At 38.9% G+C, this 22,562-nt stretch overlaps 1 protein-coding gene across 1 annotated transcript in view; it reads left to right on the top strand.

The window, feature by feature from the left end:
• The first annotated feature begins 11,305 nt into the window (after nt 1-11,305).
• The window catches only part of LOC131879537 (uncharacterized), a 16,320-nt gene continuing 5,063 nt past the window's right edge, over nt 11,306-22,562 (top strand). Inside the window, exons 1-10 of the mRNA XM_059225890.1 lie at nt 11,306-11,440; nt 13,887-13,953; nt 15,417-15,506; nt 15,575-15,714; nt 17,557-17,660; nt 17,811-17,865; nt 17,957-18,080; nt 19,416-19,514; nt 19,582-19,742; nt 21,532-21,642. Of these exons, the coding sequence (XP_059081873.1) occupies nt 11,323-11,440; nt 13,887-13,953; nt 15,417-15,506; nt 15,575-15,714; nt 17,557-17,660; nt 17,811-17,865; nt 17,957-18,080; nt 19,416-19,514; nt 19,582-19,742; nt 21,532-21,642 (1,069 nt within the window). The 5' untranslated portion in view covers nt 11,306-11,322. The remainder of the gene's footprint in view (nt 11,441-13,886; nt 13,954-15,416; nt 15,507-15,574; nt 15,715-17,556; nt 17,661-17,810; nt 17,866-17,956; nt 18,081-19,415; nt 19,515-19,581; nt 19,743-21,531; nt 21,643-22,562) is intronic.

Raw genomic sequence — 22,562 nt, 5'->3', positions numbered from 1 at the left:
ACTGTACCTTTGTGTCAATTGAAATTTCCCTCTTCAATGTTGAAAAAATCTAGCACGTGCCTTTGGTTACTCAAATATATGCTTCATTCTCAGAAGCAATGCATATGAAGCGAGAAATATAAAATGCCGCTAGACTTCAATGGTGCGAGAATTTTACGGTCACAGTGTAGTTTTTGCTGTGTCTGTCTGCAAAGCAATTCGTGAGACCAGAACCTGGAAATTGGAAAATGTGTTTATGGCCACTTTTCTCCAACAACAACTATTTTAGACCATATTGAGGATGTTTCTAGTTTTTAAAAGGAAAACTAAGAGGATATCTCTTGATGCGCATGTTACGAAAGCAGATTCAGCCATTTTACAGATAAATGTTTAGATCGAACATCGTATATTATATGTAGAGGTCACTCAAGCACACTTGTGTGAAAAGGAGCATTGCACAATACGAATGACATCCAAATCAAACCAAAAACACACAACACACACATTTTCACTTCGTGAGAGTATGCTTTTCAAAAATCTTGGTTATTGCTAAGCAAATCCCACATTACTTCTCCACGACATTAATTTACAGACATCGAACATACATATCATGAACTTTGCTCTTTTGCTTTTTGATACACCAACTTAAGTAAAAATGACCTGTGAACAAAGGCATCGATCGACCTTCTACATAAGTTTTGCGAATGTTGAAGCGTAAGAACAAAGTAAAAAAATAAAACATAAACAAAGATTGGGCAAGTAGCAAATAAGGAAAGCTTCTAAGAGTGGCGGTTAAAAAAATCAGACTGCATAAATAATGTCATGCTAAAATATTTTGTTTTTATTCCTTTCCATAATCAGATTCTTACAAGAATAAATGGTAGAGATGTTCGGGGGCATGTTTTTAAACTCACCTAAGTTCACAAAATGTGACCAGGTATATTTTGAGCCTCCCCACAATTGAAAAATGTATAAATCATCTTTTATATGATATGAAGTATCTGAAGTTTTGATAAATGTTCTGTCTCAGAATATTCCATGGAAGATTGACATCAAAGTCAATTTTTGAAAGTCATTGATTAGGAATAATAAGAAATTAGACAAGAATAAGAAAAACGAGGGAGGTGCAGCCTCAAAATGGGCAGGTATCAAAATGGGCAGGCACCAAAATGTGCTTTAATATAAAAGTAAAAATAGCTTTTAAAGAAAGGGCGTGAATCAAAAATAGCAAGAGTTTCGCTTTTGATTAATCTCAGCTATTTGATGATTTGTAAATTATTTTGTAGGTGTAAACTCAAGAGTTACTGAGTTCAAAGTACTTTTAGTAAGCTGCTTTGGTGCTAAACGGTGTCGTTTATTTTAATAACTTGTCTTCTTTTTTGTTGGGTAATTTTCTGATGTTCGAAGCCGTGGTCATGGTAGATGGGTTTTCTTTTTTTTCATTTAAGAGATACAAGGGCCAAGATAAGCATGATTGGTAAGTAAAAGTGGAGGTCTTATTCCCAAAACAAGACCATAGCAAACGAGACTTGCATCAATATAAGAACAAGAACCTTCGAAGGATCCCCAAAATTTCATTAGAATCATTGAAAGTGAAGTTTTAATTTTCATTCTTGAGCAAGCCTGTGTGTCACAAGTAACAAGTGATATATTGATTTAATAATAGGTGAAGAGGAGGAGAACCCTTCAGCGAAATCCTAGAGCATGTAGCCAGGCAAAAAAAAACCCGCAAACCTCGGCTTTGGCTGGCGAGTGCAAAGACGTGCGATGTCTTCAACACTGTTCAAATTATTTCAACTATTGAGCATTTGTAATAAAATAAAGTCACCAGGTAAGGGTGAGAACACCTAATAGAATGAGAATATTTTCAAAAAGATAATTAAGAGGCTCTAATCAAATGAATGACAGAAACATGCACCAGTTGGTTGCGAATACTCATTTAATTGAGATGGATTTTTTTTTTGTTTACGCTCATAACTTAGTAGTTTCACGCAAGGTATAACTTTTGATTGAGTGTTTACTCACATCACAAGAATTCAAGTAGCATGTTTTTTTTGTTCTAAAAGCGCAAGGCCATACGGTATTGGAAAAACACCAAATTTGGCAAAGAGGGACTGGGATAAAAAAAACTCACACACCAGGGATTAATACGTAAGATTTCAGGGTTGTTTCAGCAGTACATAAACGCCCGCACGCTAATTGGGTTGACCCTTAATCCATTGGCTATTCGCAACATTAATTAGTAGTAATGTGTCATGAACTTGTGAATTGGCGCAAACCAACTGGCAACTGACTTTAATTTGGCCAGAACAGTTTATATGCACAAGACTGTTTTGAGGTTGGATGAGGATGAGTAACATACTCAACCAAATCATACCAGTTAGGCCAAAAAATTCTCATTTTTTTTTTAATTTTCAAAAAGTTAGATGAATTTCGAAAGAAAGGGAAAGTGAACCCTTATAAGTTAAGAATTACAATTTCATTCCATTTCTGAATGGCAAATATGCAATCTCCCTAATTCCAAATTCTGTAGCCCTAATCCAAATAGTCCGCTTCAAAAGTATAATATGACTACCCGTCTCGTTTCATATTGTTGTTGTTGTTGTTCATTATTTATTGTTTCAAGCCACTCAAAAACACAATGTGTTTGACAAAGTATTGGCACAAAAGAGGAAATAGAAAGAAGAAATGAAGGATAGGGTCGAGATAATCAAAGTGGGAGAAGTGGCAAGTTATAGCATACACCAAAATTCAAGTTTACCCTCCAAAAAAGGGGTACAGCTCCGAACGCTTTAAATGTCACACATATACAAGGAAGTATTACCCATTGACAAATTAAATACATCAAATGCTCTTGTTAACAATCAAGTTCTTGAACGCAGAATGAGTTTTCGATAGCCGAATCACGAGGGGTAGAACGTTCCAATGATCCACCACCAGAATAAAGAAGGGCTTGCAGACCTCTTGTTACAAAACGCACATTGTGGTCTTAGGCCTCTATTGCATCCTACTCCTCTATAGAGGAGTTCAAAAATACAGAAAGAAGAGGAGGTTTGGGGAGACAAAGAGGAGGTTTTAAGTGAATGTTTACGCGGGATTTTCTTTATAAGAAGAGAGGTATTCTTTTTCAGAAACTGATTCCAAGAAAGGAGGAGGTTTTACAACCAAAGAGGATTATGCAGACCTCAGAGGAGGAAAAGATAATTTCAGAGTTCACAAAAATTAAGAAAAGAGGAGAAAAGAGGAGCTGCATGAGACCTGCGGTCCTGATGGATACGTCACTGACCAAGAGGATGACACCATTCACAGAATAGAGATTCCTGACAAGAATTTGCTCATTGGATATCTTAAAGAAATTAACCAAATCAGCTCCAATTCTTCTCCGCTCTAACGATGGAAGACCCCAAAGATGTAGGCGATCTAAATAACTCAGCCCCACTCTTTCTGTTGCCAGCCTCGTCATTTATCTTTGCACAGATTCAAGGAGATTAATAAAGTACTGCAACCCGGGGGACCCCACACAAGAGGCGTAATCAAAAATTGGACGCACATATGTGCTACATAGTAATCGAAGCACGCAAAGGCGTCGCGAAGTGAAGAAGCGCTCTCTACCACCATTGGCTATCTTGGCGCAATGGGTCGCGAAGGATAATATCATTGCGTGCTTGAGAAGCAACCCAGGTATGGGGAAGTTTAGGCAAGCTCTGGCAGGTTCGATTGTTTGCTGGTACCAGTGTCAGTGATGCAAATTTGGGGCTTCAAACACGTTTTTGAGAAGCTGACCCTTCTTTCACATTGCTATATGAGTGAAGGTCAGCTTCGTTAAAACCGGTTTGAAACGCCAATTTTGCATCACTGGCATTGGCAGGCAAGTTTGTTTGCTGGTACCAGCCCTTGCCTAAATGTCCGAACAGACTGTTAATTAGCTTCGATAATAGATCTGGAAGTGTCTCAATCACTTCGACCACAAGGGTAGCGTTTGTATCCGCAGGGCTAGCCTTTTGGCGGCAATCTCGTTTCATATGATTCAGACTTTTATCTGCAGAACACTTGCGAACTGGGTCACGATGGTAAATCCTAATTCTAATATTACCAATTGTAATAAAATCAGGGATCTCAGGCTTTAGTTTTACCCATACTCGACGATTGCAATTGAGCAGATTCATATGCATTCGCTGACGACACGGAGTTAGTTTCTGGAAGGAATGGCCAAGATTCCACTAGCCTGGCAAAAGACCTAGGTAGAATCTACTGTTGGGTTACTAAGAGTAATATGGCTTTGAATGGAATGAAATTCCGCTCAATGACCTCCGGGTCAACTCCTTTGAATACTTCACTCGTAGATAATGGAGGAAAAGATACTGAGCAGGTCACATCTATGAAAGATCTAGGTGTAGTCCTCCAAAATAATGGAAAGTTCGATGAGCATATCCAGTTGAAGGTGGGTAAAGCTTTTCAAATGTGTGGTTGGATATATCGCACGTTTAAGTCCAGAGATAGCATCACGATGCTAACTCTGTACAAGTCGATTGTCCAGCCACATCTTGAATATGCTTCACCCATTTGGGCTCCAATGAGTTCAGCAGGTTTGCAAAAGGTCGAGCAAGTCCAAAGATGTTTCACTAGGAACATCACAAGAATGAGAGAGCTCTCATATTGGGAGAGACTAAACAGACTGTACAGTGTTCAGAGAAGGTACGAAAGATATCTGATACTGTACGTCTTCAAGGGCATCCATGAGCTTTGTCCCAACCCAGGGTTTAGGGTAATTTCTAACGACCGTAGAGGCTTAATGTGCGAATGAGAGCACCTTCAAGCCTTCGAGAATCCAGGCTAGTTCGAACAATGAAGTCCACATCTCCTCTTTCTCAGTCTCCTTCATTGTTTGATTTGCTTCCCTCGAACATTCGTAGGTAATACCACGGAATCCATGGTAATACGTAGGCCTCGTTGATCTGGTAGCATCGGTCAAGTCAGACTTGGACAAATTTTCAAATAGCATTCCAGATCAACCCCTACATTCAAGGACTAGCTCGGTCTGCCAATTCAAATATGTTGGTGGACCAAATATCACATAAAGATTGAAAGGTACAAAATAAAGGAACTATGACCATTCCTTAGCACTGGGGACCAAAGTCCCTGTAGTGAGATCTAAAGAGGTGAAATTCCCCTACCTAGGTTGCTCCCTTAGTAGATGGTAAATGTTGCCACTTTTTACAAGATATATTGCGTTCGAGTAAGAGCTACGCACTATTTTTTCGTGTTTTGATGCATCATGTGCAAGGAAGTCTTTGTTAGAGGTATTGGTGAATTCGGACGCTAACATGCAAGCCTATCCATGGACTCTGAAGAAAGGAAGCGACAGGGCGTTTTTCTCCACCCGAGTTTCGCCATAAAAATGAACTGAGACAGTCCCTCCAGAATTGAAAAAAACATGATAGTTATCGCCAAATGCCGTAGTACAACTCCAGTATTCGAAAGTATTTTGATGGTGACCTTTCAGGGTATGTAGAATGTTAAACTTGGCAGGGAAGTCCCAAATCTTGGTTACTTTTTTCTTTTACGAGGAAAAGGATTTTTTTTAAAGGTTTCCGTTCCGACTTTTTAAAAGTTCGTTTCGTTAAACCTTGAAATAGAAAGACTGTAGCAAGTAAAAGAGGAAGAAGCCTGTAGCAAAGGAATAAAATTCCTTGTTAGTCATGGAATGTCATATTTTATAAATACTTGGTCATGGAAAGCGTTCGAGTTTGCCGCTTTAGGACACCCTTGAACCAATGTTTGGTCTTGGATCGTTAATGAAAACTGATTCAAGTCTCGTTTAATACTTAAACTTTGGTCATCTACAATAATATGGAACCGTCAAAGAGAGAACGACAACAAGCTATACAAAGTTGGAGCTCGATTTAAAATAAAAGATGACTTTGTATTTGTATTTAAAAATATTTAAGCCAGGTGGCTTTTTTAGAGGTGCGAAAAATGGTCGGCATATTGTGGAATCGAGGGGTGAGCTGAGGGTAAATGACAGATGTGACGGATTGAAGGTTATAAAGGACAAGAGTTGATGAATTTTGCCATGCTATTTTTGAACTGTGTTAATGTGGTGGCATTTCGGGTAAGTGGACCGATCAGGTTCCAGAGGAGCCTTCCCTGCACATAGAAGGTGGCATCCTCCGGCACCGCGAGGTTCACATCCCCTTTGGCCTGGCTTCTTGTTGTTCGTTGTTGGTCGATTGGTTTGGTTGGTTGCAGTAGGATGCAGTAGTAGTTGTGCTTTTCAATATCTTTTCATTCAACTGTTTGTGCTTACGGCGTATTTCCCAAGATGTACCTCGTCTATCGCTAATGCTTTGCCTTATTCCTGGGTTAGGACAAAGAGAATGAAGGCATTTAAAATCGCAAAGGATTTACAAAAAGAGAAAAAATATTAAAACCAACCATCCCTTGCCTCCTTAAATCCTTGTACTTTCGTATTATTCAAGATATTGATATATTCATTCAAGAATTGGACCATCGCAAGTACTAGAAACAACTTTTCTCTATGATCCTATCATTTACTTTCACTGATTCATTCTTTGTTCCAACTTTCACAATAGACAAAGGGTTTTACAAAGGTGTCATTTAGAAAATCATATTACTTACAAATCTACAACGCTGAATGCCGAAAAACTGTACTCTGAACAAGTTATGGCACAATTCTCACTGAACACTTATCCACCAGGACAATTCATCCAATCCAATGCTCTATTTCAAGGTGGAGTTTTACAGGCAAGGACCCAAGGGTGGCCTTGAAAAACATTTAGGGACAGAAATATTAAGCTCAAGCCATGCAACGAAGTTTCTAACATTGATAAATTTTCTTCCCTCTGATATTTGTTGGGAATATTGTTAATCGAGTAGCATCTTTCAAGTTTGTCTCAAAATAGCTCAAAATGCTTTGTGCTTGTACTTGGACACACTTAAGGTGTAATCTTTGAAAATATGTTTTACAATCTCCATCAATAGGCTTTGTTATGCCACGGACTTCTAGAAATATGGACTGCGAACGAGCTTCCCGCCAAATCGGCCTGCTCTTGGTCATAGCCACTCTGAGACAATTTTCAAATAAAAGTAATAAAATAAGAAACGTAGATCTCCTCAATTAACGGTAGGTCAATTTTATATCATTTACATGCAAAGTCGATCGTTTCAAAGTTATGTTGTCAAAAGCTTATGTATCTGACCAAGAGCAGGCCGAAAATTCAAATTTTATGTAGTGTTTACTACATAACTATGAACATATATCATGAAATCCCTAAGCATAGGTTTGGGCTCAAACTTGGCTGAGTTCATCTATTCAACAAGATCTTGGGGTCGTATAAAGTGCTTATTTGGAATAAGATGAGCGGTTTAGGAGATAGGATATTTTTGCATCCGTTTGCAGTCCATATCTCTAGAAGTCCGTAGTTATCCATTCACTTGGATTTTGAAGACGTGGCATACAGCAAGAAATCTTATAGATTTGGGCTTTGTTGAAATTGATTAAAAACTGCATCATTGAGGCTTGTTCGACTTTTGTGATTTGCAGTGACTGCTTATCTAGGTGCCTTTGCGATGGTTCAAAAATGTACTTTCAAAAATTGTCCTTTTCGTAGAGTTTTACATTGTTAATAATAATAATAAGAAGAAAAAACATTTTTCAAAAACAATTACAATACAAACAATCAAAAAGCAGGAGTTTTATCTTTTGATCTGTGTGTGGCCTTTGATTGACTGGAGTGCGACTTACTGAAAGCCAAACAGGAAAAATACAATTTTGGACGAAATTCATTGAAAAGAATCGATTCTTTCTTTAAGGATCGAAGATTCCGGGTCAAAGTTGATGCTGACAATTCCGAAGATTCTGACTTAAGCTTTGGAGTTCCGCAAGGAGCTCAGACATCTTGTGGGCTCTTCACAATTTTTTATTGCGGACTTACCACAATGGCTTCCACCTTCGGACGACTTTACTTTGAGCTCATATTGTGATGACACTTCTTTAGCTGTGTCGTCCTCAACTGAGGGCGAACTAAAAACCAAAGTAGAAATTAAGGGGAAATTATCCTTACTTCATGGCAACGAACCGAGTAAAAGCAAATGCTGGAAAGACGTCTCGAATTATTGTTCGAAAACGCCGGGTGGAGACCAGGATGAAAATATCTCTTAGAAATTCGAGGGTGGTAGAGAACCCCCAGGCCAAAATTCTGGGCATCACATTCCAATCCAATCTTCAATTCGATCACAATTTATATCATCTAACACAAGAAACATAAAGGAGTTTGGGAATCCTCAAATTTATTAAAGGATCGGTACCTGAGACCTCAATAATTGCTGTAGTCCATTCGCTTGTTTACTCCAAGATACTCTGCTGTGCGCCGTTATTTCTCCGTGTAAGATTCTCCAACGATAACCCAATTTATACACCGCAACATAAACTACAGGTATCGCTCAATGATATCCAACGCTTCCTTTACAATAAAAACCGCAGAGATCATATCGAAATAGCAACCCTTTACAACGATAACAATTTCTTGACAATCAATCAAATAGCAAAACAAAGCACCCTTATCGAAACATGGAAAAACTTGAATGATCTTTCACCTGGTGTAACAAAATTAAAAACTTGTGGCGAAACATCGATGGCCCCACCCGTAGTGCCACAAGGTTCGACCTTAAGCTGCCTGTGTGCAGTGGCTTCCCCAAAAATGCTGTCATCCTCTTCCATAATATGTTTGTCGCCGAAAGGATAAGTTCAAAAAAATTGACTAGCTTAAACCGTTCAACACTGTCCGAGATGGCAAAATACCCCACCTTAATTGTCAAATGCAATCTTGTACACACAAAGTACTATGTACTTAATGCTCAATAAATACAAATAATAATAATCTTTGTTGCGACTCTTGGTCATGTCATGGCGTAAAAATAACTATAAAATAAAATATGATGTATATACATCATACAAAGGTTGTTGATAAAACAAGAAAAATGTCAAGCAGGTAAGGGCAATAAAATAGTTGATTAGAAAGTGATAATATAATGAGTATGACTAGAATTGGTTCAATGCACATGACAAAGGCAAATAGGGGAATCACAGGCAGTACAAACACACATAGGTAAAGGTAAATGATGAAATTCTTGGTTATTGCAGTAGAGTGGATGGGCCAGATTGAACAGATCTTTTGTCAGCTCCCGTCATTGATGGCATTGGGCCGGGAGCTGGACAAAGGTGCGTGATCGCCAATACCGCCAAACGCCAATAATACTCCGAAGGGATGTTGGTCCAAGGACAATAAGGTGTTAGCAAGCCCTTGACCGGGAAGGACTACTTGTGTCCGGACATTACCTCCGGAAAGGTCAGGTTCCCAACACTGTTGAACACTGACCTTGCCAGCCCGATGGTGAGGGGCTCGGTTTCGCAAAGAAAATGCGTCCATGCATTGTTGGCATATTGGGGCACGCACATGTATCGTTTGAGGAACTTGGTGAAGGTGGCATGGGCGGATTGGGTGGAGTTGGGAAGCCAAAGGTGAAGGCCGTAGAGGAAGATTGGAGAGTGGTAGGTCCGGAAGAGTTGAAGAACTATTGGAAGGGAAAGTTTCTTGATAGGAAGTCTATTGCAAATGTATCTGATCCTGGCCCTGGCTTTGACTATTGATGATTTGAGATGGTTGGTGAAGGAGACTTGAGTTGAGAATGTGAAACCGACATAGTTAAAACTGTTGACGATTTCAATCGGACTATTGTTAATATGGAAGGAGGCGGGAGGCAGATGACCTTTATGGAAAACCATGGCCTTCGTCTTGATGGTGTTGACTTGAAGGCCGTTCTCTTGGCAATAACCGTGGAGTGGATTGATGACATTTTGCAATTCCACGGCTGATTCAACCAAGAAAACCAGGTCGTCTGCATATTGAAGATATTGTACTGGAAAATGGTTGATAGTGGGGCCTTGTTGTGTGAGGGCTTCATGCAGGTCGTACACATAAAGATTGAAAAGAATTGGCGATAGTGGATCCCCCTGCGGAAGGCCAATGGAAGTGAAGTAGCAGGGGGATAGGTCCTCACCAGAACGAATGGAGCATCTGAGTCCTGCATAGATGTTGGACAGCAGGACACAGATTGAACGCGGAACTCCCCACAGTTGGAGTTTGAGGAATGTCCGCATTCGGTCCACCCTGTCGAATGCTTTGGAGAAATCCACAAAGCATCCATACACTCTCCTCTTACTGCTGATGTTAGAATGCACAATTTCATAGAGAAGAGTAGCTGCCGTGGTGGTTGAGCTGCTTCTCCGGAAACCGGATTGGAACTCTGGGAGGAGATCCCTATCCTCGGCCAATCCGGAGAAGCGAGCAGCTAGTAGGGTGGACATCATCTTCAAGGGGGGGTTCTCCAGGGCGATGGTCCGATAAACGTAGGGTATTACTTAGTTTTGAGCTACTTTAAGATAATACACATAATGAAAAATGACAATTTACTTTATTGATATTGAAGATCAACCTTAACACTTTGGGAAATTGAATTAACGTATAACCGGGGCATTTTGGGGCTAAAAGATGATGAAAATTGTACCTTTAAATCCCATGTAACTAAGTGATGGTTTAGTAAATGATGTCATAATTCAGAATTATGCGCTAACTAGTGTAGTCCCAATTTTCAGTTTTATCATGTTATTAATGCAAGCATTTTTTGTCCTCGCTAGAATACCATTAAACAATAAAGCCATAGTTGAGTTGTCCTTTATGAATTTCTAAGCGAGAAAAATGCCAAGATGTGTTTGGATATTTTTTTTAAAAAACTTGATAGAGCTTTTGAAACAAGGTGCCAAAAATCATTTAGAAGATTAAAGGTGACAAATAGACAAACTATAACCCTTAATTTTAGTAGTACTTTGGATTACATTCCAAACTAAATCGAAGCACAAGAAAGCATTAATTTTGATTTGACGAGAGCCTGTAACTGTTTATCAATTAAATTTGTTTTCCGTGACTTGAGATGAAAGCTTCAAAACAGGGATTTCCAATAATTGCCCTTTTCTGACCGAAGCAACCTGCACAAATTTATTGCGAAATCACATTTGATTTGGAGAATCAGTGCAGGATTTTCTTTTGGATTGGGTTTGAAAGCAGATGGCCTCAAGGAGTTTCTTTAATGTTGAAGTAATTCATGAGTGTTTACGAAGCACTCCATTTCAAATTATTTTTCACAGTGGATTCCAACCATGTCAGCGTGCGAACACATCATTTGGTGTTTTGATTGTTCAAGAAAAATCACTCTACAGTAGATCTTCAGTAGGAATTTGCCTCTCGACTAGACACAACCATTGCCATGGGATCTCTCTTAAACGTGACTTTTGTGAGACTTGTTCTTCTTTTAGGAACTCTTTGTCTTAGCCAAGGACTGAAACACAACAATAGAAATGTAACGTCAGCACGCCAAGGAAAACGTAAGTTGTATTTTCAAATCTATACAATTAACCGCTGATAACTTGCAGCTTTCAGATCGTTGGTAAGTTCTCAAAGCAATTACATTATCATGCCTTAGTCTTTCCTTACCAAGACTCGCAACGTATTTTTACTGAGATTTATCAAGAGTATTCAGATCGAAAAAAAGTGCTCAATTGAAGCTTGTTCATATCGAAACTTGGAATTCCATGTCAAAGAATCTGCAACCTTAATGAAGAATGAGAGAACAGCCAAAACCAAATGGATCTATCAAAAGACAAGCTATTTCAATGAGAAGACAAGATATATCAAAGAGTATACACGGATTCAAGGAAGTGGATCTCTACCCCCACGAATGTCATGTTGATTACATTCCACCTCAAGGTACAGAACACCCAAGTCAACTAAAAGACACCTTCCTGCAGACTATGTACCATACATAGCACCAAGAACATTCAATGTGCATGAATTGAGAATATGAATATATTATTTATTGGACGATCCACGAAGAATGACGGCAACAGAGAATCCAATCTCGACGGAGAGACATCAATCCCGGACCTGCTTAGAATTCTAACGAAGCAGCATTCCAAGAGAATTTCAAAAGCAAGTTTCATCTTCACCTTATTGTTTTATATGGTTCTGAGCGAGTTTCATGGGATTGGAGTCCTTATTGGCATCTTTCCCAAGTGGTTCATTGCTCATCAAGTCCAGGTAACCCATTCAATTTCATATAACCAATTCATTTTTTAATGATACTAGTGATCGCACACCTACTAATGTACTAACGTTCATTTTTATGGCCAGGCGCGTCAGTTTTGAACATAATTGAGGAAATTGGTCAAAAGCTATGGCCCCTCAAAGGTCGTTGCTTTATACTCCGCAGAATGAACGTGTTAACAATTGGACTACTAGAATTTGCGTTTTGGGACGTCCAAAGGGCTTCCCGCCAAGATTAGCCCACTCTGGGTTAAAAAAATCCATTTTCAAAATTCATTAGGAAATGGGAAATCCAGATCTTTGTAATTTTTTGGCCAATCACATTTAAAAAAAAAAATCCTGTAAAGTCGTTCATTTATAATTTAAATCTTTCAAAGTTTAGGTAACTGACCCAGAGTGGCTCTAAAAACCGAACCTTTTTTGTGATTACAACATAGCTTTGGCAGCCTCATTTTAGGATGATAAGTGTAACTCAATTGATAGATTGAAATTGAAAAAGAAAGCCATTGGAGCACGAAGTTAATATTAATTGAAAAAGAACAGAAACGATCGAGTCGAATTGGAAATGCAATTTCTGATTCTTAGTCTTTGAGCCCATATTCCTGGTATTTCCCCCAAAAGTATTTTTTTTGTTCAATGCATTTTGGAGAGCTGTTGACTTTGTTCTCGTTAATATATGAGAAGCAAAGTTAATTCAAATAATATTTTTTTCGTCTTGAACTGCTGGGAATTCCATTCGCAGTAGCGGTAAAAGTCCGCAAAAAAATATTAATAATACCTTTGAATCAATTATGTACACTTTTTTTTGCCTATTTTCCTTCAAAAAAAGTTGGGGTCTTGTCGGCTCAAAAAGTGTTCGCCAATTTTAAGCTTAATCGAGCACTTGTGTCTCAAACGCTATGAGCATCTAAAGCTCGGTCCAAGGCGGGAACAATTTGAATGAGCCAGCACCACTTTGGTAAGGTCTTACCAATGTGGTGCTGAGATAGCCATTTTATGCCCACGTCGTTCTGAGTTTCAAGAGCGTATTGTTTTTGAGACAGACCTATCAATGAGCTCAAAATTGGTGAATGATTTTTGAGTTGACAAAAGCTTCTACCCTCACTATCCAGGGGTGCCGTCGTCCTTGACTTGTGTTATGAGTGCTAAACTATATTGCGGTACACGCGGCGAAGAGAGGAGGTCAGCGACTCTTCCTCCTAGCAGGAGAGAGGCCATTGGTTCGATTCTCATCCCCGTCCTTTCCCAACGCGCAACATTGAGGCGCTAATTACATCAACTGACGAAGAACAAACCTGATCCACGACACTGAGCATCGATCGGAATAAATTGAGCTAAACGATTTCTGGCTTCGTAGGCCGTGCGAGGGTCACGCTTCAGACCCTAGCACCCGCCAAAACCAAATCCGGAGCAGCCCTCAATCCCTGGCTACCCCAATGAGTGAATTCAAACTTTGCTTTTGATCAGACTTTTATGCAGGCTTTGATGAAGCTAGAATTCCAAACATCGGATGAACTTTCGAGGGTTTGCATCATTGCATTTCATGCCTTGAACCCATTTGAAATATCTGTCGGTGTAAAGTTAATGCGTTTATTCTTACCATGCCTATTGTCTTATGATCATTTTTATCAGTGTTCTCATTTGACTTCGAAACAATGAAAACTACCCTCAAGGCTATGTTTTATACATAAATAGCTCCTAAACTTGACAGACTTTTTTCTATTTTAGTGTTTTCATTATTCAACATAGTTTCGTTCGACAATGGACCTTGCCAAAGCTCTAGTTCTGTTGGCAGGTAAGTAAATCATTCTTGATCAGTGAAAAATGGTCTTCTGTTTCTTTGTGTTTTTCACTTTTTACAATGAAGAAGCACTTTGCCTAACAAATTGCCCCTTTTTTCACAAAACGAACAAATCGACAGGGCACATTCATCCTTCTGTAAAATCAAGAGCTCAAGCAGTTTGTCATAATGTAAGTTGCAATCTCAAGTCAGGGCTATAATGTGATTACATAAAAGATGAATAATCAAGAAAACAGGGTGAGTAGCCAAAAAGTTAAAGCAAATTTTGGTCTCAATTTCCCCCCTTGTTACCCAAGCAATAACTGAGAATAACTGACACCTGCATTTGGTGCCAGGTTCATTAAAATCGGTCCAAAAATGGCTTCAACAGAGGACAAAAGACGAGACATGTTCGATTTGCTCCACGCGGAAATCCACTCCAAAAAAACAAAAAAAGATCGCGGAGATACTTGGCATCACAAAAAGATCAGTTTATGACCATAGAGCGAAATTTGTGTCTAGTCACGTCGCCAGGTCTAAAAGGCATCTCCTCACCGAAAATATGAAGGCCAAAAGGCTAGAGAAGGGCCAGAAAGTGTTCTAGTGTCTCAAGAGCCAGTCAACAACAATGAAGATTTTCTCGGACAGGAAGAGCCTTACAATGGATAGACACCATAACAGGAGAAATGACCGATATATAGCGGAACCAACAGATGAGATGCCTCTCAGCCTCACCAAGAAGCATCCGGCCAAGATGATGACCCTGGGAGTCGTGTGCTCCGATGGCAAGACTGTGCCTTCGATCTTTTTCCCCCAAGATCAGAAAATTACTTCCAAAGATTGCACCTCCGTCTTACGGTATAAAATCTTGCCATGGTTAAAGTCCAACTACCCCAATGGTAAATATATCTGGACCCAAGATGGTACTCCGGCCCATAGGGCCAAGAAGGCTGAACATTTCTTTGCCAAAAATTTCGAGGATTTTTGGCCATCCTTCAAGTGTCCTGATCTCCACCGTCTCGAATTCTTCGTTTGGGGCTACTTGGAGCATAGAACCAATAACATGGAGTCCCTCAAGCCCTCCATCTCCAGGGTGTGCACCAAGTTGCCCACGTCTCTCTGTAAGAAGAGTTGCTCGTTGTTCTGGGCCTATTTGGAGCCTGTAGTTGCTGCAATTGATGGACAAATTAAATGAAAATAATCTATCATACTCCAGTGAAGTGTTATTGTTCAATGTTTTATTTAAACATTGAACTTGTATGGCCATCCCACTTACAGAACTTTTTGGTCGTTCGCTCTGTGGTCCCGATATTTAGGAAAAATTTCTCTTAGCTCCATTCAAATTTAGAACATCATATTATTTTTTATTGACTATGTAACTCAATTGCCTCTATCAGGGTTTTCTTTACTCAACTTTCAAGTATACCAAAAACGAAAATGCGAGACTTTCAGTTGTGTTACTGCCAATTTTGTTTTAGCGGAACCAATGGTAATAGAAACGGCACTTGCTACACGGCTAATGAATGCATCCAGAGGGGTGGAAGTTCCTCAGGAAATTGTGCGGCAGGGTAAAGTACTATATTTTGGAAAACGCAAAAATCAATAGAAGCCAATACAGAATCTCGTCTCTTTACAGATTTGGAGTATGCTGCGTGTTTTATTTATCATCGGGTGGTACCACGGCTCAGAATTGTACTTATCTTCGAAATGACAATTTCCCATCCGGGTTATCTACAACTAATGGCCAAAGTTTCACCATCAATAAGTGCTCCTGTGGTAGGATATTGTTTACAGTTTTTATAACAATTGCTATCATATAAACCAGAACACCGTTCACATGACTGCGCTATGGTTGGCTAAGACGGGTGGGTTGTTACTTGAAACACATTATCAATGGGTTGAAAAATAGGGTAGGAGACAAAATTTGCTGTCTTTTTAGCACGAAGAGTAAGTTCACCGCCGACTTGATGAGAATATTCACGAAAAGAGATGCTTGCAGGGTTATTCAGCCTTTTTTCAGAGGCCGGGCCAAGGAACTGAAGACGATATTGCCTTGCAGGAGACCAGGGTTTTTTCTTAGACAGTTAGGAACATGAAAACTATTTGTATATTGCCAAAAGAAACGTATGCCGAAACTCAAGAGAGCAAATTTTGGTTTCTGTACGATTTGGTCTCTTTGCACAGTATCCTCAGGATGCTCGTTGGATGCTAAGCCAAAGAAAAGAAAAGAAGAAGGGTTCAAAGGAGTTTATTGCCAAGAGGGGTAAAAATAACCTTTAAAGAAAATCATATCAACCAACTTTGGTTTTATTGCTTTGTCTTTTAGCCCACATAAAAAGCTTACTTGCATAAAAAAGTTTTAAAAATGTAAATTTTCAAAAACCTATTCAATTACAATTTGCAACACACTTATCAATAACTTAGAAATTGAGATGTGATATAATAAACCGTTAATTAGTTACATGGGGTTTAATGGTTCAATTTTTATCGTTATAGTTAAGACACAAAATGCCCCGGTTAAATGTTAATTTAATTACCCAAATAATTGTTCTCGACTTTTAATGTAAAAAAAAGATTTCTTTTTCTTTTTCTTGCATAGTCTCAAAAAAGCTCAAAATGATATAAAATGTTACTTAAAACACACTTAAAGTGTAATATATGAAAATGCATTTTACAATCACCATGATTGCACTTCGTTACGCATTCACTTGAATTTTGTAGCCCAAGCTTACATCAGGCAATCTCATGGATTTAGGCTTTTCTTGAAGACTTTGATTAAACTGATTGAAAACTCTATTTTGTGGCATGTTCGATTTTCATGAATTTTGTAGTGATTGCTTAGCTAGGTGTTCGTTCGATGGTTCTAAGGTAAATTTTCAAAAAAATCTTTTTGGGAAGTTTTAAACAAGGTTATACAATGGTTTGGGCTTTTTTGAAATTTTATAAAAACGTTGAAAAATTGTCTTTTTCTTCTATGATTTTGAAAATCCATATTATCGATAAAAACGATGAAAATTGGACCATTAAGTCCAATGTGGCTAAGTAGTGATTTGATTAATGATATCACGATTTATGATTTTGCGCTACCTAAACGTGCTCCCAATTTTCATTAAGTAGGTTTTTGAATTTTTTTTTTTGATGTCTTCAAGCAAGCATTTTCTATGTTGGCTAGAATGCCATAAAGCAATAAAACTATAGTTGTTCCTTGCAATTTTTTAAGCTATAAAAATGCCAAGATGTTTTTGGTTATTTCTCTGGAAACTTGATAGGGTTTTTGAACACGGTGTGCCGTTTTCTACGTCAACTTATTTGTATTCCCAACCATGGCAACGTTAGTTCAAACCAATTGATACGTCATGATCCGCTAACCACATACAGAAGAACGTTCCTGAAACCATCCATGCATCCTAAAAACCAGTGTGCTTGGCTGGTTCGCAATTTTGTTTAGGTCAATTTACCTTTTGATATAGTTGAAGGTACCTTCATTTTTTTTTCAAAACTGTGCTCATATTCTTTTTGTAAATGTCCATTATTTTCAGCCTTACACTCTTATGTATTATTTCCTCCTATCAAATTTGCACCAACCCATTTATACTCGCAATATACTTTGCCTTTTAGATGTCTGTTATTTAAGATTGGATTTTTTGACATTCTCAATCCAGGGGATGGCTTTAACTGATGAAATCATGGGAAGTGCATGTGTGGATTCCCTCAAAGTAACGGTAAGACCTGGCATTACGTGTCATCCACATTTTGTAGAAAGAGCTTTATGGTCAATTTTGGAATGAACTCAAGATTTAGCCGCCTCAAAAAAAAAAACTGTTAGACTTGCATCCCTCCCGTCCGTTAACGTAGAGCATTGTCATTTTCAGTCGAGCTCCAATGAACCCATTCCAGAAATATGTGGACAAAATTCAGGGCAACACAGTGAGTGGTTGTTGGTTGCTGTCCAAGCTGTTGCTTATCTGTCAATATCTTCATATTTACGCTTTATATTTTCCGCTGTAATTTTAATCAGTTTACGTGGATATGGATCGAGGATGTTCAGGCAATGCCAAATTGGATTTCTCCTTCACTGGCGAGGCTTCGACTCGGATTTTCGAGATCAAAGCCACACAAATCGAATGTGGCTCTCGATCAACGTAAGAATGAGGAAAATCGATTGTTCTTTATGAAATTTCTTCTATTTAGAAACAATTATGATGTGTTTTGTATCAGTAATATTATTTTTATTATTTTTTGCGAACTTCTTTACCGCTACTTGGAATGGAGTTCTCAGTAGTTCAAGACAAAAAAAACTAATTAATTTTTGTTGGATTGATTTTCATATATTATTTGATCGACCAACGAGTTAGACTTGTTGGATCTGGCTAGCCCTTGAATCTAGGTGTCTTTTTTGGTTTGCGGTTTTCCTTACCGCTACTGGGGTCGAGTTTTAGCCAGAAACTTGTCCAATCCTGGCACTGGTTCAACTACGTACGTACTCCCTACCAATACTTGAGGGAAGTAAATTGAACTTTGAAGGCTTGAAGGTGCTCTCAAGGTGGAAAATGAGGTTGCGCAGTTTCAATATTAGTATTGCGTTGAAGTACATGTCGCTTAAACTCCTTAAACTCTTTCGATTTCTCGACGTTATTCAGTCTTTTCGATTGGACTGGACTTCGGACTTGCCAAGAAAAATTATTCAAATTTTCCTAGAATTTCGCAAGATGTGTCTTTTTGCTAGAACTAGCCATAGCAAGACACTCGGCGAGTCCGATAAAAAGTCGAAAAATCAGAGGATTCGTATGAGTTCGACTTTTGCCGGACTCGCCCGAGCACTATAACCATTCTTCAAGATTACCGATACATCACACTCGGTGGTAATTCCGCGAACCTTTTTCCCGAACCGGAAGTGATTAGACACAATTAAGAAATAATTTACAGAGTTCTTGAAAGTTTTTCCAAGTCAATCCCCTAATTGGCCGCTTAAGATCTGACTGAATGTGTTTTCTAGTATATTTATGTAAATTTTATTCATAAGCAAACTAGTCATTCTTCAGGACACGCAACCGTTACGCAAACCCTAGCTAAATAGATCTTAGGCGTCCACTTAAGGTAAAAGCAATGTTTCTTGTCTTGCAAGCAATGCCATTTTGACTTCTCATTAAACTTCTTCTCCCCTAAAGAACATGTTCTAATGAAATTACTTGAGGCATGGCACTAAAAAGTACAAAGAGGGTTGGTTGAAAGAGCAGCACGTACTTTCCATCCAACTCATATGGAAAAAAACTGCAGAAAATTGAATATTGTAAGTTAGTGCTTTGATCGCGCACTCATTCCAAGAATATAGTAAATTAGTAGCGCTTATCTAGGTCACATTAGTTTGTATTCTATCAAAGTCATAATCAAGCAACCTGTAAAAGGTTTAGATTGCTTCCGCTACAGGTACGATGCATAGGGTGGAAGTTCAGTCTCGATCATTTTTATTATTTCAGACCCCCGGATGGTTGTCTACAATATCACACTAATTTGGACGGCCGATTTACGACTTTTAATTACGCCCCCATGGATAACCTTCATCTCGAGGATCAGGAGTAAGTTGGGCCTTAATTTGCAATTTCGAGACCATTCAAAATTGGCTAATCCGTTTGAAAATTTCAGTTACTCCATTTGCATTCGCCAAGAGTTGGGATATTGTTGTGTGCAATATAGCGTATGCCCTGACGACGAAGCTTTGGGATTTTCTTTGAGTAAAGGTGTTATAGCGGACAATGCATACACTGACAGCGAGTGTGCTACTCTCGATTTCGTTGGGATTGAAGGCAAGTATGCATGAGAAGACTCGAGATTCTATTAAGACAGTGTGTGTCTTGTCCAACTTGAAAAAACAAGGGGGGTGCGTAAGTGTATTGTTTTGGTTCAACAAGGTAGCCTGATGGGATATTATAGATATTTGCCAAACGCGTGGAAAGTTGATACATGGCAGTGTTAAAAAGTTTTTAATCAAATCCGTGACAAAGCATTACAGACAAACTTGCATAAAATTTGACAATTTTGTCAAAGGTATAAGATGGAATGGTTTCTATGCGTTTAGATGACTGGGGTTAACGTAGCTCTTCCATAAAACAGATATTTTGGGATCGGGTAAATTGGACAAGCGATACAAAAAGTCGATTCAGTTCGTTCTCGAATAAGTTTCTCTACAAAGCTGTATTTGCAACTTGAATATGCTTTTGTCATGGAATACTATTGGCGTCAAACGCAAATTGAAACTCAAGAGATCATTTCCTTCGATCAAATTTTAGCAGCAGAGTAGGAAAATGATTGTTAATCATGCTCTAGTTCATGATCATTTTCCAAATGCTGTTCAGTTCTTTTTAATCTTTGACCTGCCCAACTAATTTCCAAGCCAATATCTGGCATGAAAAGATATGTTCGAATAACAATTCAATGTTACACGTACGATCTTGCTGCTCTTTTTGTGAGTTGCCAAAAGAGTTATTTTTGTCAATCTTATATTGTTGCAAAGGCCCATTGATTTCAATCTGCAATTGACATTTGGAAATCTGAGAACTAACATCAGTGACAAATGTGATTGATGTCTTTGACGATGCAAATTTTCATTCGTTTGACAAGTTTCTTCGCCTCTTGGATCAAACGTCTCAACTTTTTGTACTGGCCAATCACAAAGATGCTTTTGTTCAACTGACCAATCAAGCTTGAAATGTAGAGTCAAATACTCATTGGGAACGGGCAAGCTGGCAATTTTTATCGGGTACCCCTGTCAGATGGCACGAGCATTTCATGCGGCTATGTGAATAGGGGAAAGCAATTAAGCGGAGTAGCGGATAGTTGCACGTACATGTCAGCTATTAGCAAATATATTCCCGGTTTACAACAATAGGCGCTCCCACAACTATTAGCTATTAGTGACTTTTGGTGATGAGTTTCGAGCCGGAAAATCAACTAATTAGCTTGAAGAACCTTTGTTAGGGCTGCCAATTCAAGCCCAAAAATGGTACAGAAATGAAGAGCCAAGATAAGAAACGAGTCTCACAGGAGCCCTAGTTCTATGACCTAGGCCGGTCACATTTTAATTTTGCTTGTGTGCCCTATTTCTCTCGTAATGAGGACCCAAAGTGAGGCCCTAGAAGCTAAAAAGCTGACTTTCTGGTTCGAAATACATCACTAGTGACAATAATGCATCCAGAAGTCCCGTCATCTATGATGTCTCAATGAAGTAAGTTTGATTTATGTTTGAACGTCCTTTCCCTGTCCATACACAAAAAGACCGTAAATTCGACATATCGGGTCAAATAAAGCAGACTTAAGTGGTCAATCACAGATGTTTCAGTTGTGGACTCTCATTCCCTTAGATTTTATACGGAAAAAAAAATGTTCCTGGGTTATTGCAAAAGATGAAAGGTCTAAATCCACATCAAAATATTGCCATGGGTATAAATTTGTGCTCTTATAAACGGCAAGCTTTCAAAGACTTGGTTGTACTTGGTACAAGTCAACCTTAAACCAAGGCCAGCAGGTTGTCGGGGCCAGAACCTTTTGAGGCTCTTAATGTAGCTCATAGTTTTCTTCTCCATCATGTTCTTTCAGGGTCGTCTTCTGCTTGCCGTCAATCTGGAGTTCCCAGTACCGTGTTTTCAAGATATTGCGGCCAAAAGCTCAATGATTACACCACAGCCGCCCTGCACACTCCAATTTGCGGTGAGTTTATGCAATTATAATTCAAAGTTGTTTTTTTACCTTTTCCTGACTTGCATAACCTTTAGCCACTTATAAATCAATCTAACCAACCATTTGTAAAGATATTTCAAAATCGCTTATCTTGGCACCCCATCTTTCGATCCAAGTGAGGACATTTTCAAATTAGATGAAAATCGCAAATGCCCACTCTATTCAAAATTCCTGTCTCAAATTTGTCGTAGGAAGAATTCAAGAGGTTGTTGCAAGATATTTAGGAATTTTGATGATCAAATATTTTTGTAAGGGCGGCTTTACACTAGAATGGAAAACCGAGATTGAATCCGGTTTGAGGATTGAAGAAGAACTAGTGCTGGGCGAGTTTTGGGTGTATGAGTCTTTTTGTTTGACTTAAGTACAGTAAAAGGCTGGAGTCCTCTGCTGGACCCAAGTCTATTGCCGAACTCGCCCAACTTCAATTCTCAAACCGAAATCAATCTCGGTTTTCTATCCTAGTGTAAATTAATTTCGCATCAGAGGCCCGTATTTTTTGACATCCCCATGTGTTCGATGAGTAGTGCTACCATTCTTTGTGTCCTATGCTTTTGCTTGCGTAAAAACCCTCCGTGCTGCATTTGAAGGTTTTGATAGAAAATATCACATCTAGATCTTTAGTTTAAAGTGACAGAAGTTAATCAATACTCAAGAGCATTGATAAGATACAAAAAGGCAGGCAAAGGGTGTAAACTGGCTCACCCAGAATGGTGTCCCAAACTTAGAGAGTTTGGCCTTCTCAAATTCAATGAGAAGGGCTGTTCCAAACAGGGGTGTAGCTTTTTCCACCCATTTATGTGCATGAGATCTTTCAGGCACAAGGTATGCCTCAATTTCAAATGCACAAAGACCCATCTCAGGGGCACTAGGAGGAAGAGACAGCAGTTGTC

The sequence above is a fragment of the Tigriopus californicus genome, chromosome 4 (assembly GCF_007210705.1).
Source record: "Tigriopus californicus strain San Diego chromosome 4, Tcal_SD_v2.1, whole genome shotgun sequence".
Taxonomy (NCBI): domain Eukaryota; kingdom Metazoa; phylum Arthropoda; class Copepoda; order Harpacticoida; family Harpacticidae; genus Tigriopus; species Tigriopus californicus.
Note: the sequence above shows the minus strand (reverse complement) of the source record. Positions and strands in the feature narration are given on the sequence as shown.